This window comes from Papaver somniferum, chromosome 8, assembly GCF_003573695.1.
Source record: "Papaver somniferum cultivar HN1 chromosome 8, ASM357369v1, whole genome shotgun sequence".
In the NCBI taxonomy this organism is placed as follows: Eukaryota; Viridiplantae; Streptophyta; class Magnoliopsida; order Ranunculales; family Papaveraceae; genus Papaver; species Papaver somniferum.
Genome location: NC_039365.1, coordinates 20,861,013 through 20,888,575, shown reverse-complemented (window position 1 = coordinate 20,888,575; position 27,563 = coordinate 20,861,013). Strand labels below are relative to the sequence as shown.

The window sequence follows — 27,563 nt, the reverse complement described above, 5'->3', positions numbered from 1 at the left end:
AATTTGCAGACTCAAGTTTGGATCCCACCTGATAAAAACTTTGTAAAAATTAATTTTGATGGTTCTTATATCTATATTACAAAAACAAATGGTTTTTGCTTGATCTGACGGTTCTGGATGCGCCTTTCACACCGATCGATGGCTCCCATTCCTCGGAAATTCAAAACATAAATCGTGGCTCAGAATTAACCCTCCTTTTTAGCCCTAATCCAACGTCCCAGATTTTTTCTTGCATTTAATCTCCTCTTCCGTTACGACACCCATTATCACCAGACATGAATTAGGGTATTTTTTTCCTCATTGTTCTCCCGATTGTTAGCAAGCGTTGCAGAAGCCATTCAATCCCTTTGATTCATACCCGGATGCGTTATGCTAGAACAACACATAAACCTCAACAAAGGTTATCATTTCTTTCTTCAGCATATTCTCTCCAGTCTCGAGAGTCGAGACTGCCAGGTGAGTACTATCTTAAAATGTTTCTTTAGATTTGATTAGTTTCTTCAATTGGATTTCTGTTTCTTCCCTATCTTCATGACCAAATTGAATTAGTACTATCTCTTAATTTTTCTTTGAATATTCTTCAACCTGCCTACATATGGATTCATATCTTTATTTTTGTCTTTGCCTTTGTTGCCTAAAATTAGGACTTTTCTTCCACTACTCGATCATTAAGTTCTTTCTTTTTTCTTTTTTCTTTTGATAGAATACAAGATCATTAAGTGGGTAACTTGATTTTGTCGTTATGCCAAGACGTTACAAAAATAAAAGATACCCATTAACAACACTGTTATTTATGCTTCCCTAACCTCAGAAAAGTTACCTTGCAATGGTTCTCAGTGCATGCATATTTTGTTTGGTATTGTTGTGTTGATTTAAATTTTCTCTGATTCTGATTTTGTTGTTGCAGAATTTGTGAGTGCATGATATATTTGGAGACAAACCAGTATCAATCTCAGGTATGTATCTGTATCTATATGGTAAATGTCAATTGAATTCCCCTTTATTTTATTATGATGTATTCGGTTTGGTGTAAGATGTAAGAATTAAAACATACATGAACTTTTGTTTCACCAAAATATTTAATACCCAAAAATGAAAACCGTTAGCAGAAAAAAGTAGTCATCAAAATTCCCTAATTGTCGATGTAAGATGTTGTATATGTGTGATTCAGATGGTTGAGTGGTTGTGCAGTGTCAATTGCAATTCAACTTCGTTTAACCATTGGCATTACAGCCTTCGTGGAGAAGACCCTTCAACTCTATAAAACGAAGAGCAACTTTATGTGCAATAATAAATGCTACTCCATCCTCTACCTGGAATTGCAATTCACTGTTGTGTTTTTTTGGTCTAGCATGCGAAGCTCAAGCTATGCTAATTTGTAAGTTGAAATCATTTTTTTCTTCGCAATTCCTGAGTTTCAAAAATCCAATATCAATTATTGATTGAATTCAACTTTAAGTTTTTAAGAAAAACAAGAGGAAGCAAACGCCTTTGCCATTAACGAAGTTCAGTGTCCTTCATTTATTATTTATAACATTTCCATTAACGATTTATTTGCCAGTTTAACATTCTGGGTTGGATTAGTGAGGGAAAGAGACAAAAAGTACAGAGCCGCTTACAAATCCCAGGTCCGTAATTTCGTCAAGTTTTTCTCCCGTCGTTGCTTTTATTAGTTTAAGTATTGCTTCCATTCAGTTGTAAATTTGTTTTTCGTTGGCACTTTCTTTTGACATTGATTTGAAGTAACTCACTGCTGATAGAGAAAGTTTTGACGCTGAGAAACTGCCTATTTTTGTAGTTTTGATGTGTTTTCTTTTCTTATTATCGTCAAGCTTCCCACAAGCTACTCTATTAGGACAACAAAGCCCAATTAAACGAGTTCAAGAGTTTTATCGCGTTTTTTTTCTTCTAATCTGTTAGCATTATAGATACCCTAGAAATGAGTATGTATATACAATATTTCGTTATAACTCTATACAATCTCATTTTTCCCGCATAATAAATTAAAATGATAGTTTTTGTGCATATGTGAACCATTTCTATTCATAATCCCATTAAAGTTTTGCTAATAATGTGTAAAAATAGGCCCCCTGAAAACAAGCTTCCAAAACTGCCACCCTTAGTTGAAATACACAAATAACACCCTTTTGGGGTTTTATAGACATTTATACCCTTATTTAGAAGAGGTCCAGACCCTCTGGACTGAGTCAACTTCCACCTCAGCAAAAAAAAGCCGACAGAGTCAGCTACCAACTCAGCAGATTTTCGTTATATCCGTCCTCTTGTTAATTCCGTCAAAAAAAATTGACTTTGTTATCTCCGACCGCTTATTCTCGTAGTTCCTCTTTTCATTTTCTTCTTCATCAAAAAATTTTCTTCTTTCTCAGCAGTATCTCCGTCCAGAATACAAATTAGTTGAAGAAAAGATTAGGGAAGAAGAGATCAGGGAATAAGATTTTGATAAAGGGAGATCCTAGAGAGTGCAGGATACAAACATATCAACCCAACTTCAAAACACGAACGAGCAGCAGAAAAAAAGAAGAAAAAAAAAGGTATGATTTAAGGTTTAGAATTATTTGTTATCAATTTGAATTGAGGATTCAATTTTGGGTATGTATGAAATGAAAGTTTAATCGATTTCGTTATTTTAGGTAGATAAGAACTTAGTGCGGTTTGTAGAATAGAAAAGAAGAGCAGAGTAATGGATTGAGAAATTTTGATGTTTACTAGATTATGAAACATGTATTTTCATCAACTTCACTTACGATTTAGGGTAACTGAGCACAAAAAAAGGTATGATTTAGGTTTTAAAATTTCATTTTTTCTGTTCATCGTCGTTAGAGTATTTAGAACTAAGACAAATGAAAAATTTTGCGATTTATTCCATGGAAAATAGTATTTAGCTTCAGTTTTTATTTCTTAGGTTTTTCAGAATAGATTTTTTTTTTTGTTAAATTAGGGTTCATACTTTCATCACTGTAGCTTGTTGTGAATGAGAAATTTTTATTTATTTGTTTTAAAATTGGGTGTATTATGTTGGGTTTCTCTCTAATTCTTGTTTATCGGATACTAAAGATTTTGTAATACTTGTGGATCCTGTGCTCAGAGATAGTTGGAGTTGTTACTTGAATCCTAGTTCAGAGCATTGACGTGGTCCACCTAAGTTTAAGTGCAGGTAAAACTCGTCATTCATTACATAATTAGTACTCTTCCTTGTTTTCCTATGATTTGTCATGGCCACCAAAAGGTTCATTGTTTTAGATTCAACAATAGCTCTAAATCATAAATTTGTGGATAGTTGTAACATGTTGTATGAGTAACTATTTAACCACTGCTAGCTCTAAATATGGACATTTCTCGGCTTAAATTACAAAATATATTAACCCAATCAACATATAATTAAGATAGAACCAAAATTCCAATTAAGTTACACTAGACTACTGAGTAGTGTATTCCTTTTACCTGCATATTCTCATCCCAACCTGCTAACAAGAGATCGACTTTGTTCCCATTGTTTTGTAAATTAGATTTGATGTATGATTCCAACTTCATCGAATCGATTGGTTTTCTTAGTATAATTGGTGGCCTTTTTCTTTCCCTTGTTATTACCTTTTTCTTTGATAAATTTATCATCTACGTCAACCTAAAAACATTGGAAATATATATATATATATATATATCATGTACTTTTCTGAAAATTCTTATTGAGTCAAGAATTTATCAGACAATAAGAATCATATATAGTTAAAATTAAATGTATACCAGCTCAGATAAGTAATCCACTGTAAATTTTCATTGGTGCTGTAATTGCTTTTCCTGCAATCTGTGGTATCAATCAGTAAGGGAACTGCCAGTAAGTCTTTCCCCGGTTACATGATAGTGGTAGAATTTACACGGATGGTATGATGGTGTTTTTTTGATACAACTTCATTCATGGGTGTACCATTTTAGGTTTTGCTATCATATGGTACTTGATATATTGTTTCAAAAAAACTCTCATACGTATTATTGTACACTGCCAATGGATGATATTCATTCAATGTATGATGGCAGTTTTGGAAGCTTGTTTTTTGCTTGTAGTTTCAAACTAATCTAATAACCTCACTTGCGAATTGTTTATAATGTCATAATAATGTCATGATGAGCATGTAGTTTTAGGTAGATAAAACTTAGTTTTTCTTAATCACTATAACTTTGTGTGCGGAGTGTACTTTGAGTAACTAAAGAATATGAATTACTACTATGTTATTACTAATCCTGACTATATTATTTTTGTAGGTTCCAAGTTATGGGTGTAGGAGGGAAGAAGAAGAAGAAGTGTTCTCGAAAAGTGAAATCTGCGATTCATGTGAATGAAACAGTGTTGGATGCCACTGTTGAGGACAAAAGAGTGGTATCTACATATGGTGTTGAAAGGTAGATAGGTGACATTTAGCCTGTTAAGGCTAACCATTCATTTTATGTGCTGTGTCTGGTCACTTCTTTTTTATTGCTGGAGATTCACATAAGATATTTCCTGAGTATAATAATCAGTAAAGATCGAAGAGATGAATACTTACTTTTAGATATAGTTTTGAATCTACTTCTTATAATAGATGATTGTATGGTATAGTGTAATCGTGCCACCGTTGAGCATTCCCTGTCAAATGCTGAAATGTATGCATTAATAGCCTAAAACCCAAGCTACTGCCTATCTGCTCACTATTTTAAGAAGTTAAATTTGAACAATAACAATAGTTTAGTTATTTATATATAAAAGAAAGTTAGATGCCTCTATGCGAATCCTATTTTTTCCATGTTGCTGCATTGTTCTTTCTAGGTGTATTTGGTATAAGCCACTTGTAAACGGAAACTAGACCGGTCATTCGTTGAGTCACTTTTACAACTTGAATACAGGTGGTTATTGGATTAGTTGGAATGTATGACTATTTATCTTTTTTCAATGTTGCTGCTTTCCGCTCTCAAATACATAATTCTAAGAACTTGTATGTTGTAATTGGTGTAACTATTTATTTCAATGTTGTAGGATGTTTGTTCACCCTGCCAGGTACCGGGCTTATACGTGCAAGGTAAAAACATACTCGAGCCTGAAGGTTTTGAAGTGGGTGCGTAACTTGTTGTCTCCTTCCGAGCAAGAGAAATTTATGTCAAATACAATTGGCCCCTTACTGCACCTGCCAATGCAAACGTGGTCTGGTGCTTTGTTTCATTCTTTATTGGCTAGTCAGATCTCCACGGGTGATGAAGGTGATAAGGGTAACCGTGAAGAAATGCGCGTAATGGTTTGTGGAAAGGAACTCTCCTTCGGAAAGAAAGAATTCGCATTGATTTCGGGGCTTAGTTTTAGGAAGTCGGACCATAATTTTTCTCGTCCCGCCACGAAGCCCTGCCTTAAGATGAAGCATTTCCCCGATGAAGGAAAACCAGTAACTGGAAAAAGTTTGAAATTATTACTTTTTTGGAAAAGTGGAGGAGGACGACGACGACGAAAAAAAATCGAAGAAATGTAGCAAAAAGGAGGACAAAAAAAAAATCGAGGAAATGTCACCGATCAAGCAAAAAGGAGGAGGAGGAAAAAATATCGCGTGAATGTCACCAATCAAGCAACTCTAATACTGAATGTGAAATTGTCAAAGTCCCACTGGAATCTGATGACAAGGTGAAATTTTCGTTACTATATGTTGTCCACAGGTATGTCCTGGGAAAGGGAGATGACAAAGTAGTTGAGCATGATCACTGGTACCTGGTGGATAACCTCGTCGACTTCAACTCTTATCTTTGGGCTGAAATAGCGTTCAGCAGAACTATTGATAATAGCAATTCTGCCTTAGATTATCAGATTAACGCTAACAAGCCAGTTGGAAGTGAGGTGACTTACAAGAGTCAAGGAATGGCCCATGTCCTGGTGGTAAGAATCAGCTGGGTTGATATTTTCTAGTTGTCTAATTTTTTGTGATTGTTGTTTTAAAGGTTTTCCTTTTTTCACCAAGGTTTGGGGTCTGGAAGTGTTGCCGAAAGTGCTTGATAACTTTGGAAGCAAGACTAATTTTGCAAATTGGCGCCCCCATATGCATAGTGTTACATGCGATTTAGTAATACACCATGAGCCTCTACTTACGATTTTGGAGGAGTCAAAGGTATAAAGTAATAACTACCTTAGTTACTTTATTTTTTTGTTTGCTACATTGTTAATTTGGTCGAGTGACTTTATAAAATTACAGGGTGAAGTGTGTGATGACATTATGTGGCATAAAGAAGATGCAAAGCGTTTGGTAATGTTGGGGCTATGTGAAGGTCCCTTGGTAGATGACGAAGAAGAAGTTTCGTTAAAGAATGAAAATGTGGTGGAGAACGAAGATCTGTTTGAGAAGGGTGAGGAAGAAAATATGTTAGAGTCTGAAAATGTTTTTGTGGATGAACAGGTTCCAGAGGAGAGCAGCATGGATGATGAAAAGGACGAAGAAGATCTGTTAGGGAATGAAAATGTGGTGGAGGAAAAATATCTGTTTGAGAAGGATGAGGAAGAAGCACGTGTGGCACATCCTCGCTCCCAACTTGATGTTCTTTGTTCTAGGACATCAACTTCAGTCATTGCTTCTTTCGAGTCTTTTGTGAAAAATGCAATGATTGGTCATACGGAGGATTTGCAAATGACGGTGATTGGTGAAATGGAGGTATTTAAAAGTGCAGTGAAGGGTCAGTTGGAGGAGTTAAGTGTCCAGGTAAGTAATAGCCATAAAACAATGTTGAATCATGTGGAGTGTTTAACTGCCGAGATCAAATCAATAAAGGATAAGATTGGTGGAACCAAGACGTATAATGCATTGTCAAAGACAAAAACAGTGAGTTAATTGGAAATTCATTGTATTAAGATAGATAGAATGTCACATCTATTCTGATATTGAAGTTTTATTGAACTGATATTTATGTTGTTTGAACAGGGGACTCCACCTGGAGGACATAACGAAGAAGGAAATTTTGATGGTGCGGAAATGCAGAAGCCAGATGTGACTCCTGGCAATGGATCCAACAATATTGAATTAAATCCACCATATCCGTACAATCCTCCAAATAAGGAAGTTGATGTGAGTCGAGATGTTGTAAGTATTTGTTGCATCTCTAGTTTTGTTGCTACATTAGCACGTATATATTTTGTACTTTTTTCACAAAACTATCGTGGTATGACTTTTTGACTGTGTCAGATATGTAGGTAAAAAACATTTGTAACAGCTCAACGGGGAAAAAAAGAAAGCGTCAGAAAAATAAACCCTGCACTGGCCCTTCTGCACCCATTATCGTTCTTTCTGATGATGTTACAAAAGGTCAGGGATGGGCAAGGAGGAAAATAAACCCTGCACCTTCCCTGTTGCCCCCGTATACTCCTATAGGGAAAGTGGCGAAAAAGAACGCAAAAAAGGTTTCGACAAGCGAAGAGCCTGTTATCATGAATTATTTTGAAGAAGACACATTGGATCAGCAAATAACGAAGCAGGATATAGATGATGTGAACAGATTCATAAACCTCGGGTTAGCCTCATCCCTAGTATACCCTTTTGTTTCTGTGTCTTTTTGTTTCTCCTCCATAGTATACCTTTTTGTTTCTCTGTGTTGTTGTATATGTGAAAACTAATAATCATGGTGTTGCCTTATAATGGATCTTAATTTACCACAGTATCAAGGAACATGGCGATAACTATAATGGTGATGGTACATCATTATTGTCTTGCTCTGAATATAAAATACTACTACGTTCAACTGGTTGGTTATGCGGTAATGTGAGTCATATTGCATCATTTGATATTGACGATTAAATCTAATAATGAGAACATCATTTAAATTGATGCTTAGATATTTTATCTACTCCATGTTCTTTGAAGGGAGTTAGCAGCTTAGTGTCAGCTAAAGATCACTGGTTTGGGTGACTTGAAATTTAAAAACTAAGAATACACATGTAGCAAAAATGTGTATAAAAAATCCACTAAAGTTTAAAAACAATATAGAATACATAGGTAGTAAAAATATACAACAGAACCTAGTTAGTAATTCTGCGAATCATTCCCAAATAGTAAATCATATTTTCATCATGCATATCCTATAATCTCTTTTTCTTTTCAACATGTTTAGTTCGTCTCTATCTCTATCCTGAGAGAGATCATCTCAGGATCCTATAATCTTTTTTTGCTGATTTGTCTCCTTCTTTTGCTGTCTGAGTTTCCTCTACCTCTTCCTAGTCTCTCAGTCTTAATTAACCTAGGACGTGCGGCAGAATGATATGTTTTGCATGCAACCTAGTTCTGTCTTGATTTGTCAAAATTAATTGTGGCTTTCTATCCCTTCCCTGGTGGTCTTTTCAAAAAAAAAAAAAACACACACACACAAAACCAAGCTTAGGCGGGTCCCATGACTACTCTTGAAGTCAGATCCTGGTCGGACTCTCCAGACCGGTACCAAATACTGATTCCCCATCTTTATCTGATAATAATATCTCTATTGCAAGAAGACTATCTTTCTCTTCGCCTTTTTGGGGGGATTCTCTTGAATCCCTAATTTCACCTTCTGTTCTAGTGAGCCCTGAAAGATTCTTATCTAGGAAAAAGATGTCAGTTGTAGTTCTAAATCTAAGTTAGTGGCGATGGACTCTTATACCCTGGATATATTTTTTTATATTTTGTTGATCATGTTATGATCCTTTAGTTATGTATGTATAGCGGCTTGTCTCTGCTTCTAAAAATTGATGCTTAGATATTTTATCTACTCCATGTTCTTTGAAGGGAGTTAGCATCTTAGTGTCAGCTAAAGATCACTGGTTTGGGTGACTTGGAATTTAAAAACTAAGAACACACAGGTAGCAAAAATGTGTATAAAAAATCCACTAAAGTTTAAAAACAATATAGAATACATAGGTAGTAAAAATATACAACAGAACCTAGTTAGTAATTCTGCGAATCATTCCCGAATAGTAAATCATATTTTCATCATGCATATCCTATAATCTCTTTTTATTTTCAACATGCTTAGTTCGTCTCTATCTCTATCCTGAGGGAGATCATCTCAGGATCCTATAATCTTTTTTTGCTGATTTGTCTCCTTCTTTTGCTGTCTGAGTTTCCTCTACCTCTTCCTAGTCTCTCAGTCTTAATTAACCTAGGACGTGCGGCAGAATGATATGTTTTGCATGCAACCTAGTTCTGTCTTGATTTTCCAAAATTAATTGTGGCTTTCTATCCCTTCCCTGGTGGTCTTTTCAAAAAAAAAAAAAACACACACACACACAAAACCAAGCTTAGGCGGGTCCCATGACTACTCTTGAAGTCGGATCCGGGTCGGACTCTCCAGACCCTGTACCAAATACTGATTCCCCATCTTTATCTGATAATAATATCTCTATTGCAAGAAGACTATCTTTCTCTTCGCCCTTTTGGGGGGATTTTCTTGAATCCCTAATTTCACCTTCTGTTCTAGTGAGCCCTGAAAGATTCTTATCTAGGAACACCTCTATTTATAGATAAAACCAAAATAAAACTGTTTGAAAGCATAGTAAAAAAAATGGAACACAGAGAAACTCTGCTTTTAGAGATAAAATCCCTTCCTCTAGCTCTTGGATGTGGAAATGTATCTACAAAGGAATAATTTTAGTTGAACAAAACAGTATTTAGGAAATGGGTGATGGAATGAAAGTCAATATATGGGAGGATAAATGGATTTCTGTTTGTGTATTTTCAAGAATATAAGAACCCGGGATGATAAGAACTCGTATAATCCATCCTCAGTTCATTCGAGTGAGAGACTGATGCAGAACAAGGATAGTCACACCTGACAGTTACAACTTTCAGAAAATATCTAATAGTTATTTTCAGTTTCTAGTTTCAGTTTCTTATCTTGTGTGTCTAATGTGTGTGTTAACTTCCTATAACTACCTACTAGTATTTAATCTTAGGATCATGGTTTGTAAAACGTTATTGATGATTGTTATTTTAAAAGGAACTAGTTTTCTGTTTGTGTATTTTCAAGTGATCTATTTGTTGTTCTTGTGGATTCAAAACACAAATCTCTTGAGATTATACCTTGTGTGCAGGATTCAGAACAATGTTTTGTGGATTCAAAACATACCTTGTGGATTGAAGGCTATTTCTTATCGTTACCGCTGCGTCAATTGGATTCAGAGAAAGGTTTGATCCTTGTTTCATGGCTTCTAACAATGATGGAGATGGTGGCAACCGCTCGAATGGAGATGTTCGGGAGAGTGCTGCGATGTTAGGGCAGATTGCTAACACTCAAGCACAAATGATAAAGTCCATAGATACGTATAATCCATCCTCAGTTCATCCGAGTGAGAGACTCGGGTCTAACTCATGTAATATACGAAACCGGGATGATAAGAACTCATATGATCCATCCTCAGTTCATCCGAGTGATAGACTCCAGTCTCACTCGTGTAATATATGAAACCGGGATGATAAGAACTCATATAATCCATCCTCAGTTCATCCGAACGAGAACCTCGTGTCTAACTCTAGTAATCTTTGAACCCGAGATGTCGAAATCCGATAGATTTCATATTCAGTTCATCGAAATGAGAACCTTTGTTTTAACTCTAGTAAACTTTGAACCCGAGATGTTGAAATATGATATATTTCATCTCTATTAATTCGAAATCTGACAATATGAAATATGATCCATATCTAGACGTGGACTAAAATATACAGGACATTTATTAATATACTTGGTCATAATGAAGGTTGTTAATACCCAGAAAACACGAATTGAGTTTAGCAAAGAAACACCATTTAGCAAAGAAACACAAACTTCATGATCTGTATGAACAAAATAGGTTTATGTGAACCATTGGATTCTTAATCCGTATGAGACACAATAGATGGTTATTGGCCATCGATTTAGGGAGAAACCCTAAATGTCGCGAATTTTCCCTAAATATTCACAGTAATTACAACCGTTGCCACCAATATAAGCAAACCATAACCCTAATTAACACTTTTACCTGATGTATCCCCTCTATCTTCATCAGTTCATTTGCAAACGAGAACCAGACCGGCCAAAATATCTCCTCCTCTCTTTGAACTCCACCATTACCAACCATTTAAGCCCTATATGACAAAAACTCATTAAAATTCATTATGATTATTAACCTTCAACATCTCTCAATTGTGCAGCAGTTATGTTTGATTTTACAAAATCAGCAGGTACAGTTAGGGTTTTTATCAAATTTTTTTTCTCTTCTTGATTTTTTACTGGTTGATTTTCTTAACGGGGGTTTAAAAATTATTTTTTCTGGTTGGTTCCCGGTAGATCGAACAACTTAAGTTGCAGTTCAGATCTTCTACAGGTAGATCTCAACATCTTTAGTCGCAGTTCATATCGGGTATACTTGATTTTATTCGATTTAGGTGATTTTTACCTTTTGTATAATACTGATGTTAGGTTTGGCTTGTTGATTTTAACCAATTTTTTTTTTGTTTTTGGTATTTTTATGCAGATGCATGGAGTTAGGTTTTAATATGGGATTTATCGGTTTGTTTTTAGGTTAGTTACTTAGATTGAATGACTTGAACTTTAATTTGATATGAAAGTTATGTATTGGTGTGATTTTTTTTTTGTTGTTGATTTTGCAGGTTGAGAACCTAAAGAAAGAAAATGAAAAATAAAATGAATGTGAAGATGAATAGAGAACTAAGTTAGGAACATGGAAACACGCCCAACTGAAGCTGAGAAGAAATTGAAGGACTCCAATTTGAAGCTAGTGAATGTAAGGACTTCAAATGAAGCTGAGAAATTGATATGGAAGTTGTGGATTGGTGTTGATGATATATATTTTTTGTTTGTTTGTTGTTTTTGAGAAATTGATATGGAAGTTGTTACCTTATTGGAAAGAACTTTGTAACTACTAATTAGTGGCCAGTTTCCTGTTAGACCTGCATATGCATATACTTCCTTATTGTAAGTATATATACCTTATTGCTATATATACTTATTGTGTGATGATTGTTGAGTGCCTAGCATATAGTTACGTGTTGACTAATATATGAATTATAGAAAAGATACTATGGTTTTTCTGCTAACAAAGGGATATCTAAATATAATTTTGATGGGTGTTTGACCCCCTTTGAGATGGTAACATTTTGAACATTATGTATGCATTAGTTTTCTTAGAAAACTATGTTGAAGAAGTTGAATTATGGTAGATAAATACCTTTCTATATTTTATGAAAATGTATGTTCGTCTGATTCGGGATGTATTTTGATAGTTTTGTTCTGGATCAAACCTAAGCTGATGGTTTTGTTTGTCGTCAGTTGTGCAGTATGAAGCTCACTGAATACAAAGGGAGAGCAACAAAGTAGCAATGGAGAACTGCGATATTGTTCGTAAATTTATACTCTGAAGTACTATCCTGCTGCATTGCACTTGCACAACAACTTCAGTTACTACCAAGTAAACTGAACAGAAGATAAAAGGTATAATAAATTACCACTCATACACATTGCTCTAAATAAACTTTTTTTTACCATAATACTACAAGAGAAAATGATTGATTTTACTACCACTCCAGTTACATATTAGTCCCCTGTAGAGCAGAATACTTCTTCCGATTAATCAATCTCCTATTAAGTGCGTTATTCTCAGCTCTTATAGAATTAACACATTTGACCAGATCATTTTATGTATGGTGTAATAGATCTCCAAGAGGTGGCAACGGCGTAACTGGAAGACCCAACTCAGCTGTTTCCTTTCTTAATCTACGACCTTCTTCAATCGCGTCATACCATTCCTTACAGGACATAACTTCATTGGCATAAGTATCCAGATTTGTTAAAGACATACTTGAAGAACCCTCATCCGCTGGTTTTGGTAGGTTGTTGGTTTGTTGGTTGCTTTGACGTCTTTTTTTTGAAGGAATTTTAGAAAAACATTTTTCCAAACATGATTTGCTCTCTGATCTTGAACCCATGTGATCGAAGTGGGTAGTTTAAATTGTAAGGAATCACTCCTAAGGGTTGGATGTCATATATATATATATATATGTATGTATAGAATTGTAGACTGAGAAAGCATCTTCCTACCTCACTCATATCTAAGTTGTTTGATTTTCCTTTTGTTTATAATTTTTTTTCTTTGTTATGTTAAATGACTCACCCATTTGCTTTGAAATTTGAATAAGCATTTACTTCCCAACTCCCACACCCCCACCTGCTTTGACTTAAAATAAACTACATGCCGCCACAATAATTTGTCCCTTATTGGACCATTTTTATGCACAATTTTTAATAGTGATAGAGGTAACGGTTTTTCCCCTTATGGCATGGAGGTGTTGTGGCTAATGTGATGAAAAGAAATTGGTTTTCACTTTTCAGGTACAAATGAGAGGATTTGAAGGGAATGTTGTCAATGTGTGTAAACATTACCCAAGAATGGGACAAGCTTTAAATTTGATTTTTTTTTCTTCCTTATATCTTTTGTTTTTGAAAGGTAACACAACCCGTAAGATGCCAGCAGAAGACTAATTGGGAAACGTGAAAAAAAGAAACAAAAAAAAAAACTTTTTGACTAATTGTAATTAGTCAAAAACAGCTTGCTTTTTTCTTTTCAGTTACACATGAGAGGTGAACATGAGAGGCCCCAGCTATATTTAGTTGGCATTAAATTCTACATGTTTGCCAACATAAGTATAAATGGACATCATTCAGATTCGTTTGTGCTTAATAATCTCTAGGGTAAAGAAAATCACTGTTATTAGGTACATTTTTTTACAAGTTTTTATCTCAAATCATATGAAAACAATGGCAGGATCCTCTCAACAGTCTGACGTAACCTCACTTAATTCAACTGCCCGAACAAGAAATCAATATACTACCATATATGGGAGGAATGGTGTTGCGTCGGATGGTGATGAGTTTGTTGACTCTAAAAAACCTATTGCTAAGCGTGTAGTAACTAATTTCTACACAACAAAAAACGGTAGCCAATTCTGTAAGGAGTGGTTTGAGTTAGTAAAGGAGGATCGCCAGTTACGTGAAGAATGCAACAGGTTAAGGATCTCAATCCCGGAGTCATGTATCATTCCTTATCATGGCAGCGGCGTATGGATCAAGGAAGAGAATTTTGGACAGAGTTTGTTTCAAGATCTTGCCCTTGTTGAGCTGATGAATGGTGCAATGAAGAGCGATATCCGAAGGCACAAGAACGCAGAAATTGAAAAGAAAAGTGATGAAGAATGGTTTAAGATAATGTCTGATTAGTTTATTTTATATTTGAAGTCCTTTTTATTAGGTACGATGGAACTGTTTTTACTTCTAGGTTGTCCTAGTTATGGCTATATAATTTTCGTTGTTTCAATAAGAAAAGTAAATGAGCATTAACACGTTTAAAAGAGTGCCTCACCTAGCTACCAATCACTAAAACAACATGGTAGTAAATGATTTTTGATTCTTGTAATCAGTTCACATGAAACATGCCAGTAGAACTTACAATTAATAAACATAAGATAACTAAGGAATTCCTTTTCAAAGGTTAATTCCCAAATTCAATTACAAAAGACATACTTTCCGAAATTTAAGGTTTAATATCAAGTCTGAGAAAAACTAATTTACCCTGAGGATGAAAATATGACTAAATCCACTCTACTAATGATGCCGCCTAAACTATTTCAAACAAACATAACAAGGTAAGAAATGTCAGCAACCAAAATCACTCCAGTTCTAAGCCTTGGGACAACGTTTGCTGTTAGCATAATTCCCTGTATGGTGACACATTGAACAAGCTCTTTTCTTTCTAGGTTTTTCAATGGAAGACCTTTTCCTCTTGATGCTCCGACGACCAACTTCCGGTGTAGTTTTTGGAGGAAGCACCACCCGTTCTGCCACCTCCGCTGGGACATCCCAAGTTTCTGGGCTCAGCACACCATAGATTTTAGGTTCATACATAGATATCCAAACCGATGTTTTATAATATTCCCCACAAAGGACTTCTTCTTTTATCTTATATGTCTCACACACTGCAAGTACGTGGGGACACGGAAAATGCTGATAGTCAAACACTTTGCACGTGCAAGACCTTCGGTCAAGATAGACGGTGTGCTGCTCTTCATAGTCACCCTCGTCCACTTCATATTCGTCCCCATCGACATGGAAATCCACAACCTTTTTTCCACATCCCACCGTTCTTTGATTATATCCCGTGCATGTTGACTCAAAGGATCTTGCCGATCACGAGCTAGTTGTCTACGTTCGCAGAACCATTCCATAAGGAACCTGCGAATGTAATCGACTAAATGACAGATTGGAAGACTTTTAACATCATCTATTCTTGAATTGAAAGTTTCACAGGCGTTTGTAGTCATGAGAGTAAAACGACCTGTTCTAGCCTTCACCCTGGCCCACATTTCCGGTCCAAGATCCACTACAGATTTTAAAGCAGCGGGGCTCACTAAACCCAGGTCTCTCATAGCAAGTTCATACTCATCATTGCTAAACGCTTTTGCAGCTCTTGTAAATGCCACCCAAGCCGTGAAGTTGTGGTAGGTCTGTTTGATATTTTCTGCAAGGACAAACATTACAGGATTGACTTATAAGTACAACATGAAGCATGCATATATATATATATATATATATATATATATATATATATATATATATATATATATATATATATATATATATATATATATATATATATATATATATATATGTCTGAAATGTATCATACAACAGGGTGGACAACAAAACTTGTTTGGACTGTACATATATGCAATATGATGCTATTGATGCTACAAAACTTGTTCTGCCACCTCCGCTGGGACATTATATGCAATATGATGCTATTGTCATTGACTTCATAACTCTATCTAGATACGCACACATAAAGACCTACAGTCTGATAAGTTATACTAAATACAAATCAAGGTTAACGTTGTATCCATTCAGATAACTAACATCAAATCTATTTAAACACAAAACTCGTGTGTTCATAGTATATAAAGTCTTGTTAAATACCTGAAAGATGGTGGATGCAGTATACTTGATTAGCACAAGGAAATGCCAACCTTATGGATCTACCGATCGGTGGGTGCCTGTCTGTTGCCACAACAACATCTTCTTTCATAGCATACTTATCGCCAAGTACTCCGACTAACTTTCTCATAAACCATTCCCAAGATTCATTATTCTCTGAATCAACAACAACAAAAGCAATAGGATAGATCGACTCGTCGGGATCCATTCCAACGGCTGACAGTAGAACTCCTTGGCGTGGCCCTGTAAGATGTGTACCATCAACCGCAAATGCGGGTCTGGAACAGTTTTTGAATCCTTCAATACATACTCCAAAATAAAATAAATAATATAGAAAATAATCATCTGAATCAGTTACAATCTCGGTAATAGTACCCTTGTTACGAGCACCAAGCATGTGACTATAACCAACGAGGTGTTGGTACGATTCATCAGGGATACCTTTGATCAGCTCAATACCACGCTTGCAAGCGCTGTATCCCTTCCGGTAATTGATAACCACTCCATAATCCCTTTTTATGTCCTTAACCAGTTGTTTGGGCGTAAATGCCGCATCTAGTTCTTTGAATTTGTGCTTGAAAAGCTCTGCAATTCCAGTAGAGGCCGCTTTGGTTCTTAATTCAGGGTCAGTCCTTTTGTTGCTTTCACAAGTATGCACATCGTTTGCAACTGTGAGTTTCCACCACCCACAAGAATCTAAGGGAACTGCTCGCAGACGCCACTCGCATGTCTTGTCTTTGCATTTGGTAATAAACCTCTGGCTGTCGGATTTAAAAGCTTTGTACTCAAAATTTCTTTCTACTTTGGCTATTGCAAGTATAAGTTTCAGCTCCCCCTTGCTTTTGAAAGTGTTACCCACACATAGATCATTGTACTTCATATCCTTCGGGGGTTTAAGAATATCCAGAACCGGCGCTGGAGTTGTTGTCGCATCATGAAGACATCAGAGTTTCTTGGCTGATGGAGTCATTACTGGTTCAAGACATCTCCTAGCCTTTGGACCACTAGTACTCGCTGAAAAAATAAAACATTCAACATTAGTGTGACTATTTGGTCAGGAAAAACATAATACAAAAGTACAATAACAAGAGGGACAAATAAACGTACCTTTAACACCACCATCTCCCTTTATGGTTTCATTCTTGGACTGATAATCCTCACTGGAACACGACGTGAGATTGTTAAGAGGGGTCAAGGGAGTGTGGGGAAGCATCTTGGATCCGCTGTAATCTCCAGTAGTTGTATTGGGAGTCACGGGAGGAATATCTACTTTTACTTCTTCTCCATATTTGATTGTGTAAAAGCTTGGGACTCCACATGTCTGGCCAACATAAAAAATCAACATTTCTTCACTAACAATCTTAATCCTTTGCTTAAATGAGGTTCCCGGGACATCTATGAGGCATTATACATCAAAACAAGGTTTGTGCACGCAACCTAAAACATCCATTGCTCTCTTCTTCACATCCTCAAAAGTGTACTTATTAGGTACCCCCGCAAGATGTGTCATACCTTTGTAGTCATCATTACCTTTTTTGTGCACCCATTCACCATTGCAGTGGATGAGAACAGCTTTGCTTATCATTATGGCGACGACAATTTAGGGTTCTAAAAGCAACTGCATTTCATAAAACATACTATCAGTTAGTGGATGAGAACATCTTTGCTTATCATTATGGCGACGACAAATTAGCAACTGCATTTCACAAAACATAACATACTATCAGTTATAAGATCATCCTGTATCATGAACCCTACATAAATTAAGTAACCAAACCACAAAATTAAAGATAACCCATACCTCATTTCACTGTAAACTATATAAATAAACATGGATTCGAATCCCCAATACATATTTAAGAACCCTAACTTTGAGTTTGAAATTGAAATTAACCCAAATTTAATATCGAATTTGAAAGAGCTAAAAGTTAAGCTCACCTATAGATCATTCCTTCTCTATCTCAGTTGGATGATTTGCTTTCATCGTGTAGCAGCTGCCATGAAAAAGAAAAAAAGATGAAAGAAGGAAGAAGAAGAAGATGAACCGCTAAAAAAAAGAATGAACTTGGGTGGGTTATGTAAGGAAAAGAGTGGTGTAACGGGGGTGTAAGGAAGGTGAAGCGTTAGGGTCCCGTCAAACGGTAGGGTCCCGGCTTAGATGGTCTTGACCCTAGTAAAAATGTTATCACTTCGTTCATTCCCGTTGTCACCTACATGGCACCTACGTGGTCGAGTTGAGAAAGGTCTTCAGCGTAGGGTCCTGACTTATAATTATAAGGTCCTGACCCTGGTAGAAAAGGTCCTCACCTCGTCGTTCTACTTATCATCTACATGGCGCCTACATGGCGCCTAGGTGGTCAAATTAAAAGGTCCTTAAACTAAGGTCCTGACCTACTTCCAAGGGTACAGAACTTTCAAATCTTATTTAATTCCATTAACAAGATTATTTTATTAATAATCCAAGAATCCAGTATAGGGTCCAGTTAAAGGGTCCTGGAACTTGACAACAAAATATTAACAAAAAATATCTTATTTTAATATTTTTTCTATTAGAAAACTAGAGTGGGTCCAGAAAGGTCCTGTCCAGAGTCCAGACCCTCCTAGGGACCCTAAACACTTAAATACCATTAAAAAATGTGATTTCCAAATTTTCATTTCAAAAAATAAGATTTTTTAAAAATATGTTAGAGTCCAGTAGAGTGTCCTGACCTTTTCATCAGGACCTTTGCACTGAATACCACACGAAAAAACACTTACTTTAAGTTTTGAAAGTTGGAAATAATATTAAACAATTAAGGGTCCTCTAATATCAGGGGCAGAAATGTCATATAGTGACACTTTTGGTAGATTTGGGTTGAGGGTGGCACTTTTGGAAACACATTTCCAAGAGTGGCACTTTTAAGAATTGGTAATGATTTTTTATATGACAGAAAGAGTACGGAAGATTTGAGACCATGCACAATTTAGTCCTGGATGCATGTTTTACGCAACATGTTCTGAGGCTTACTTGCAAATCTATATCATCTCAAGCTTCCCCAATGGTGATGTGCATGTCAAACCATGACCTTTATTAGTAGTTAGTGAGTCGCCACGCCTAACGCAGTTGTACGTTTTACTGTTATTTATCAGTCAGATATGCACAAGTTAATGGAGACTTAATGGAGCTGTTAATAGGGATCCTTTTCGGTAACGTATAATCAAATAAAAATTGATTAGCAGAAATTATGGTGCCGGTCATGGGAGAATTGATTGTGTAACATATGAAAATTGAAGGGAGAAGCAGTCGAGGTGAAAGGTGGGTTCATTCATAACCACGATTTATCTTTCCCACTTCTAGAAGAATGGAAGCCTTCCATTTAACACCCAACCATTTAAGAAAATTTTCATGTCTTGATGTAGGTAACACCCAACCAACATTTAAGATTTGATTTAATATTGGAGGTTCAGTTGAGCTTATAATTTGAACTTGTGTTCACATTTGGCAATTATATGTACTCTTTTGGTCGAGCCGTTCAATGGTTAACCTTGCATGATTTTTTCTTCTTCTGATTTTGTTACTATAATAGATGTGGTGGGTGTGCTAATCAGTTGGATAAATTTACAGGAAATGAAAGAGAGTCAATGGTTAACCTTGCATGATGCGCGACCTTACTCTTCAGAACCTTAGGTATACATATATAAAACTTTATATGATTTCATTGTTTCTATCCCCAATAATGTAAAATCCATTTCTGACCTGATGGCCCAATGGAGTCCCACTAAAGTACATATGTAACTATTCTGAGTTGTTGCCTATCTCTATGTTGTCACCTATAAATTAACTACTCACAACACAGATGGCTAACCAACTCTTGCATACAGGTACAATACCGAATTATTGTCAAAGCCAGTGCAACTCGAATTTTGGCTACCACCAAGTGGTAATACTTGGGCTGCAACAAGTGCGCACCAATGCAATAAATGTGAAAACAAGGTCGAGGAACCTGTAACGCGGTGCGTTACTGTGGGATATAATTCCCATTAGTTTCAGTATAATTTTAAATTTTCTTTCCCCACATTTTTCATGTTATACGCAAATATTGACCATATAAAGATTAACTTGGTTGCAGGTATCTTCTTCGTTTTAAAGTGACAAACTATATCGGCAGGACCATATTTGCATCGGTGGACAAATGTTCGTCTATGCCCGTCAACATTCTGAATCATTACCATGGGTAATTTTATAGTTCAAAATTATAAGAAACTTATACTTGCATTCTACTAAGTTGGTATTTCATATTAGTGAGCAATGGTAGAAGTCACTGTGCTATAGTTAGTGTTGGGAACAGGCGTAAAAGAAGTGATGTCTTCACGCAAAAGGAGGGAGTAATAAAATGTAGAAAACCAATAAAATTTGAAAATCCAGTAATAAAAATGTAGAAAGCACTTTTAATAAAAATAAAATAAAATGGCGATTTCAAATTTCATCTACATGTAGCTTATTGTAGGCTAGCCATACCATGAGCTAAAACCTTATGGCATTAATTCCGGTTGATAATCAATGCTGGAAATATTTAACCTTCTTACAAAAAGATTACTGTCAGGTATTGATTAAACCAGTTTGGCTATAGAACTTAGTCTCAAGTTTGTTGCACGGTTTGAACTCCTACATCTTAAAGAACCCTTAGGATGTGTATTACGGGGGTGGAGGTCAATATGCATCAAGTGATATACAAGAATATTTAACCTTGGTACCCTAAACTACTGTGTATGAGATGGCTGGGAATATACTTTCTAATGGAAATGGGTTGAGAGCAATGTAGTCAATTTCGGTCATCTCGGCCGGAATTCCGTCGGAAATTCCGTTTCCGGACCAACGTAACACGAAATGCAACTTTCCGCCGAGACGAAAAATATCCGGGAAGTAACCGAAATTTCGGCCGAGATTGGACAAAATGAACCGAAATTCCGGCCGAGGTCATACACAGGGACAAAGAAAATTTTTTGTTAGAGTTAACAGGTAAAAGACGATCTTTCATTCTTAACGTCACCTTTTTATCTCTTCTGGTTCATTTGTTTGCCGTCTTGGACTCAATAGGTAACCCAACCACTGACTAAACCAACAGCAACACCATCTTATCATAATTTTATGGGGACTTTGTCAGTCATTCATCGACACCGTTACCTACATACACGCAATATCACGTAATTTTTGCGACTAGAGATTCTCTAACTTTCTCTTGTATACATGTACATGTTCTACTAGTATATCCTTGAACAATCAAAAGGTGTTGATGATGAAAAGCACCATACTTTTTAATTAGAAGGCCATTACTCAAGTAAATTATATTCCAGTTCATATGCATACAACAGCAACAGGTATCTGAAAACATTGAGAACTTTTTTGGGACCATGGTTTAATTATATATATAAAAGTTGGAACGGAGATTACACCGAGATTTGGAAACGGAATCTCCCCGAGACAACGTTGTACCAGTGTCTCGCTCGGGACCGAGACAAACCGGAATCCGAGATCGACTACATTGGTTGAGAGGATTTAAAATCATATTGGTGATGTGGGCTCTCCTGTTAACTTAATAATGTTTATGTGGAGCCGTTAGATAAACTATTTGACACTTCCTTTTTTTTTCTCATTTTTTCTTTTCCCCGTCAACTGTCAGCTGTATAATGTAACGTTGCTGGAAGAATGTGGCAGATCGTCCACTACATGAAATATTACAAGAATTTTTAATTTTTCAGTTTTTTCTCCTGCTATATTATATTACTTCTGTCTTAGGAAAAGTGATACATTTCCGAGGACAGAGGGAGTATAATTTTTATCGTCAATTTCGATCATCCGAACATACCATTTGCTAATGGAAATAAATTGAGGATTTTGTTGTGTGCTAATAATAATACATCTAAGTTGATAGTGATAAAAGAAATAGCTTTCTTCTACTTATCCGCTTATAGTCTTTTTTATCTGCTCTTAAGTTGTGGAAATAATTGGGATCTACGTACATAAAATTATTTGAAATTAAATGAAGTATTAATTTCTTAAATCTCAGCTCATTTTACTGCTTATTGGAACTATAAAAATTCTACGGAAGCAATACCTTATAAAATAAGGTAATATAATAGAAATCACTTCTTATTCAAAATGAGATTTATTTATTTGTACTTAGGCTGTGTTTGATAGGAATTAGCCATCTTTATATGGAAATAGCATGTTTTTCATCGTTTGGTCAAAAAACTATTTCCATGGAATTGTAAAACATGCATGACCTAAAATATGTTTTAAACTCAATTTCATGGAATTCCATAGAAAGTCTTTCGTTGCCTCCCCGGGATACTGATTCCACGGAAATACTTTGCATGGAACTATTTCCTTTTTCTTTTATCAAACATAACCTTAGGTTTTCTCGGGATCAAGTTTTATTCATAATATGTCAGTTTTGAGTTTTGTATCCAGAATGACTAGAGGTGCGAGTTTTAGGTGTCTCTATTTCAGACAAAAAACAAAAACTCAAGTGTTTCCATTTTCGATAAAAAACAAACCCCGTGCCGTTATATCCTAGTACCTGCTATACTAGATGTGTTGGACTTATAATCCGTGATTTTACAGGAAAATGCTTAGGAGCTAAAGGAATAAAATTTGAAGGGGAAGTGGAAGAGGAATATGGGGCAGAACACTTTGAATGTAAAGCCTTGAAACTGACAGTAGACTGGATGGAGGAGTTGCAGATAGATAAAGCTATATTCGAGATGGATTGTGAGAATGTGATTAAGTCTGTAATGGACCAACAATCACAGGTGCACTGGTTCAAAGTTAAATCTAAGAGTCAGAGTTGTAGTAAAATTTGGTTCTTTAAATCTATTCATAGGCTTAGTAATAATATAGCTCACTCTTTAGCTCGTAAATAAAGAAATGAGGAGGCCGATTTTTGCTATATGTGAAATTATCCAAATTTCATTACTCAACTGTTGAAAAATGATTTCTGCTGCTACGCAGTTTAATTAATAAAATTTTATTTAGTATCAACAAAAAAAAAAAAAAAAAAAAAAAGTCTTTCAAGAACTTTCACCGTACGCCCAAGGTATCTCCAAATCATTATTATTCTGTTAAGAGTTACAGAGATGAGTTACAATTGCATTTTGAGCGCTTTTCGGGCCGGGTCAGAGCCAATCGTCATTCTTTTCTTCATTTTAATCTTTGGGCGTGCCTGCTCCTATGACATCACCTAAAATCAAAAGATTAAAAGTTGGAGTCAAATTTTGTATATGACATCTTGATCCCAATCAAAGAATTAGCATAAGTGTCATAGAACGACAGAGATCAGAATTATCAATGAGAGGGTTCTGTCATTCTGTGACACTTATGCTAATTCTGAACTTAAAACCCGAATCCCACCATTGATAGTGAGTTCATTGTTTGTTTCAGTTAGAATTTCAGCCAAAGAAAGTCAAAATTTCAGTTTATGCAAACAGGATTATTTTGTTTCTGAATTACTCAATATTTCATTCAACAGAATCATAAAAAGAAGCAGGAGAAGTGATGGGGTGTTATCGAACGGCAGAGCTTGTTTTAGAGCTTCAAAAACTAGATCGAGCATGTTAGTTAAAGCAGGGAAGGAAAAACTTGAGTATCCATGGAAAACAGAAAGGAAAATTATGAGTATTTTTCGGGCTCTTTGGGAGAAGAATAAGAGGGAAATGGTAATAGCAAAGCACATAATTTCATAATACGTACACACATCTAATTACATGCATTTAAGAAAAGAAAAAAAAACATAACACACTACACAGTACAATTACAGATTCCATAGCAAATCCAAAATATAAGACAGCGTGCACACTTCAAATAAAACAAAAAACATTCCGTTTACGAGCTTGTCAGTCGATTTTTAAGTAGGCTACTGCTGGAGAAGGTAATGACCCATCTCTTTCGTAAGAAGAGCTAGAAGGTTGACATATCCATCTGGACTACCAACATCTTCGGTTCGTTTCTCATACTGTACCCACCATTGCACTTTGCTACCAGACTCTTCAATGCTATTAACATATTTAGGAGTTACAGCCATTATGAAATCGACACTCTTGTAGTGAGTCAATATATCTCCTCCCACAACACTGAATGTGATTGACCTGTTTTCCTCGTCCACGGATGTAACAGTTTCCTTAAGCATCAATACTTTCGAAGATGCTTCTATATATATATACATGCATATGAAATTAATTAGTTCATCATCATCATCATTGTAAATTAAACAAAATAATATAAGGACATGTTTCTGATTTCTTACCTGGTGCTTGTAGTACATATTGCCATTGCCTAATGGAACCCAAGCTTTTGCCATCACCTTTAACTATTTTGACACTCTTGAAGTATTGAGGAAGAACTGTAGTCAATTGCATCACATTGTGCCTAAAAACATTATAGAACTTGTCTGCAGAGCACTTGAGTTCGGTTTCAATCTGAGCCCCAACAATTTGGGTCATCCCAATCAAAACTAGTACGAGCAGTCCTAATCTAAGAAAAGTTTGTACCATGCTAATTACTTTCGCCATATTGATTGTAGCAAATTTTGGGAGATACTATAGTAAGTTTCGAGTGCAGTTGGCTTGGGATGAAAATAAGTAGGATGAGATGAATGTTATATATACTACGCAAAAAGCATATCCACGATCGAATTCGATAAGTCATAAAATGGTGTATATCCTACGCATATCCATGATCGAATTTTATATAAGGCATAAAATTGGAAAAAACAATACAAAGATGAAATCGTGATCTTATATTTGGTTTGTCCATTCATATTTGCACATAGTGCTCTTTTTCTCAATTTTTAATTTTTTTCTCCCTGGGTGTTTGATCCAAAAGAATAAGGTAAAAGGACTAATTCCAAAACTGCAAGTATTCTTCTTTATATTGCCATATGCAAAAGTGGGGAGGAGATAATAACACATTTGTTTCTTAACTGCCCAGCTGCTATTGATGTTTGGCAGCACATGCTAGGTGAAAGTCATGGTCTGTTTAACCATCAAACACCTTTCATGGACTGGTTCAATACTTGGTACATATCAGTACCAGTGAAAACATGAGCATCTATGCAACTACTTGCTGGTTTATTTGGAAGGTTAGATGTAATCTAGTTTTTCAAAACATCACACCCAATGCTAAAAAAACCTCTCTTAGCATTCAACAACATGTATGTGACTTTAACAGAATTCACAATTTGCCTAACCATGCCCTGAATACTCAGGGGTTACTCTCTAATATCGGTTCCCAAAGAGCAGAAACGGGTAGTCATGTTGGGATCCCTCAGCAAAAGCAGTATTATGGTTACATAATCAAAATATGCACTATACGGGATCCTAACAATTATCAGTTTTTGTCACCCCTAACTGTTACTGATTTTGCAGGAAACTATGTTGATAGCAGAGGACACACAGGCCAATGAGAAGCAGAAGGAGCCACAGGAGGAGCAGAACTAGCCTTTGGTTGGGCGGAGGAAAAGCAGCACATGAATATCAAGATACATGCTGAAACAAATGAAATCCTGGAACACTTCAATGCTCTTTACATTAAAGCCATCAAAGGAAAATTCAGCAGAAACTTCCACAGGGAAAGGCAGCTTTTGAATGAAGAAATCACTTTAAACATTAAACATGTAACTTTTGTCTTAACGGGTCTTAAACTTCTTCATAGAACCCAAAACTTGCAAGCTTTAAATATATCTATCGTCTGTAAGAATCTTAGCAGTGGGTCTGATGTTTGTCCAAACAATGACACCACTTGCACAACTATGTATCACCTTCCTTAGTCACTGCTTAAATTTTTTTTTTTAAAGAAAAAGAGAATTAAAATATAACATAGTGTTATGTCCACTCTCCATCCATCATTTTTTTTCTTTTTGGATCATATTTATGTGGTCCAACGAATAAGTGGAAAAGTTTTTCTCTTTTTAAAAACATAGTGTTATGTCCATAAATTTCAATTCCATTAACGAACTTTTTTCTCTTTACGTCAAAATGATATGTTGGCTGACTAGATTAACAATAACATCATAATATATAAAAAATATCAAGATAATCAAAACCCGAATACAAACAAGGATATTTAACTACAATAGTTATCACGGTGGGAGTGCCGATCGAAGAAGAATCTGAAGATGGGGTTTATCTGCGACTACTTTCGTCTTGTTTCAAAAAAAGTGATACTTTCTGAAACGGAACGAAAATATCATATTTTTTTTGAAACGGAACGAAAGTATCACTTTTTATGAAATGTAATGTGCCAGAGGCTATACCAGACTGTATTGTGGTCAGCAATAATTCAGCAGCTTTAAATTTTCCAGTAAAGAGTTGGTTTGTCTTCAGCTTCCCAACTACATATACAAACTCCCTCGCATTTACCTACAAACAAGCAATTCTCAGACCATGCCCACAACTTGGATGGGCATTTCTTGGACAGGATCTGGTTCACGTCTATTGGAAACAGCCTTGCCAAGCGTGTGTTAGCTTCATCATATTTTTCAACCCCAACAACAAAAATAGCTTACTCCATTAACAATATCTTTTATTTTAATTTCCCAGGTATTTGCATTTTGGAGTTTGAAGCCAACCACTAACTTCACCAGTACATTTTTGCTAGTTTTGTTGGATCTTTCTGGATAAGCTCTCCAAAAGCATTATTTTGTTTGAGTTACCGATACATAGGTGAGGATTTTTGGGGCCGGGTCAGACCCAACTCGTTACCTTCGCATAATTCATTTTTTCTAAACAAAACTAGTCAAATAAAACCAAGGTGACCAAACATGTGGTACAAAAAATCCAGCCATATTATTTTTAATAAATGAAAACCATTTAATTAAAAAGTGACACAAAAATTCCAGGTCAAATAATAATGTGCAAATTTAGTTTTTATTACTTTAAAAAAGCCAAACATACCCTTTTTACCTTGTCTTCTTCTTTTTCTCTCCTTTCTTTCTTCTATTTATGCGGTCTTCATCTCCCCACCACCATTAACACCAGCAACAACAAATATGTCTCCATGAACACCATCGCAACACCTCCGTCACCACCAACAACAACACCTCCGTCACCACCAGCAGCAACACCTTCGTCTCCTCCACGAAACCTTCGTCTCTTTTTCTTCTATTTCTAATCAGATCTATCACCAACAGTAGCTCTGCCACCATCAAACCAACCGATGTGTCCAGATCCGCCACCAACAGAACCTCCGTCTCCTCCATTAACACCATCATCACCTCCTTCTCCTCCATTAACACCATCATCACCTTCTTCTTCTCCGTCTACAGATTTTCCATCAACAACACCGCCTCCTCTTATTTTTGTTTTTCCCACCAGTACATTAGATCCGCCACCAACACTACTTCTACCTCCTCCTTTTATCATCTAAAACCACCACCAATACCTTCAAATCGGCCACCAACAACACCTCATCTACAATCAACACCAGTACCTGCAGATCCGCTCCCAACATCACCTCCGCCTCCTCGTTCAATCCTCTACAATCACCACCACCACCTTATGATGTT

At 36.0% G+C, this 27,563-nt stretch overlaps 3 protein-coding genes and 2 long non-coding RNA genes across 5 annotated transcripts; 3 read left to right on the top strand and 2 right to left on the bottom strand.

Moving 5' to 3' along the window:
• The first annotated feature begins 325 nt into the window (after window positions 1–325).
• Window positions 326–5,157, top strand: LOC113303254. Its single transcript, XR_003337367.1, has 8 exons — window positions 326–456; window positions 908–956; window positions 1,192–1,378; window positions 1,562–1,628; window positions 2,391–2,552; window positions 3,107–3,175; window positions 4,279–4,416; window positions 5,027–5,157. It is a non-coding gene; the product is annotated as an uncharacterized LOC113303254 (long non-coding RNA).
• Window positions 5,158–5,541: 384 nt separating this feature from the next.
• LOC113305242 lies at window positions 5,542–7,242 on the top strand. Its single transcript, XM_026554323.1, has 6 exons — window positions 5,542–5,585; window positions 5,692–5,908; window positions 5,991–6,137; window positions 6,222–6,842; window positions 6,942–7,100; window positions 7,203–7,242. Exons 1-6 carry the CDS (start codon window positions 5,542–5,544, stop codon window positions 7,212–7,214), a joined length of 1,200 nt encoding a protein of 399 aa, XP_026410108.1. The 3' UTR covers window positions 7,215–7,242.
• A 7,470-nt stretch (window positions 7,243–14,712) lies between these two features.
• LOC113305241 lies at window positions 14,713–16,903 on the bottom strand. The gene is made up of 3 exons (XM_026554322.1): window positions 16,006–16,903; window positions 15,050–15,550; window positions 14,713–15,008 (listed from the first exon to the last, which is right to left on the bottom strand). The coding sequence occupies exons 1-3, from the start codon at window positions 16,901–16,903 to the stop codon at window positions 14,713–14,715; spliced, it is 1,695 nt and encodes a 564-aa protein (XP_026410107.1).
• A 2,258-nt stretch (window positions 16,904–19,161) lies between these two features.
• Window positions 19,162–19,972, top strand: LOC113304092. Its single transcript, XR_003338044.1, has 3 exons — window positions 19,162–19,318; window positions 19,628–19,690; window positions 19,885–19,972. It is a non-coding gene; the product is annotated as an uncharacterized LOC113304092 (long non-coding RNA).
• A 3,740-nt stretch (window positions 19,973–23,712) lies between these two features.
• Window positions 23,713–24,649, bottom strand: LOC113303326 (major latex protein 146-like). Its single transcript, XM_026552357.1, has 2 exons — window positions 24,306–24,649; window positions 23,713–24,208 (listed from the first exon to the last, which is right to left on the bottom strand). Exons 1-2 carry the CDS (start codon window positions 24,568–24,570, stop codon window positions 23,916–23,918), a joined length of 558 nt encoding a protein of 185 aa, XP_026408142.1. The 5' UTR covers window positions 24,571–24,649; the 3' UTR covers window positions 23,713–23,915.
• Window positions 24,650–27,563: the final 2,914 nt, after the last annotated feature.

Coding starts and splice junctions, on each gene's coding strand:
- LOC113305242 (XM_026554323.1), top strand. CDS start 5,542: ATGTCACCGATCAAGCAAAAAGGAGGAGGAGGAAAAAATATCGC. Junction 6,138..6,221: donor CGATTTTGGAGGAGTCAAAG/GTATAAAGTAAT, acceptor ATAAAATTACAG/GGTGAAGTGTGTGATGACAT. Junction 6,843..6,941: donor CATTGTCAAAGACAAAAACA/GTGAGTTAATTG, acceptor TTGTTTGAACAG/GGGACTCCACCTGGAGGACA.
- LOC113305241 (XM_026554322.1), bottom strand. CDS start 16,903: ATGAAGTACAATGATCTATGTGTGGGTAACACTTTCAAAAGCAAGGGG. Junction 15,551..16,005: donor CTGCATCCACCATCTTTCAG/GTATTTAACAAG, acceptor TTGTCCTTGCAG/AAAATATCAAACAGACCTAC. Junction 15,009..15,049: donor AGGTCTTGCACGTGCAAAGT/GTTTGACTATCA, acceptor ACGTACTTGCAG/TGTGTGAGACATATAAGATA.
- LOC113303326 (XM_026552357.1), bottom strand. CDS start 24,570: ATGGCGAAAGTAATTAGCATGGTACAAACTTTTCTTAGATTAGGACTG. Junction 24,209..24,305: donor ATATGTACTACAAGCACCAG/GTAAGAAATCAG, acceptor ATATATATATAG/AAGCATCTTCGAAAGTATTG.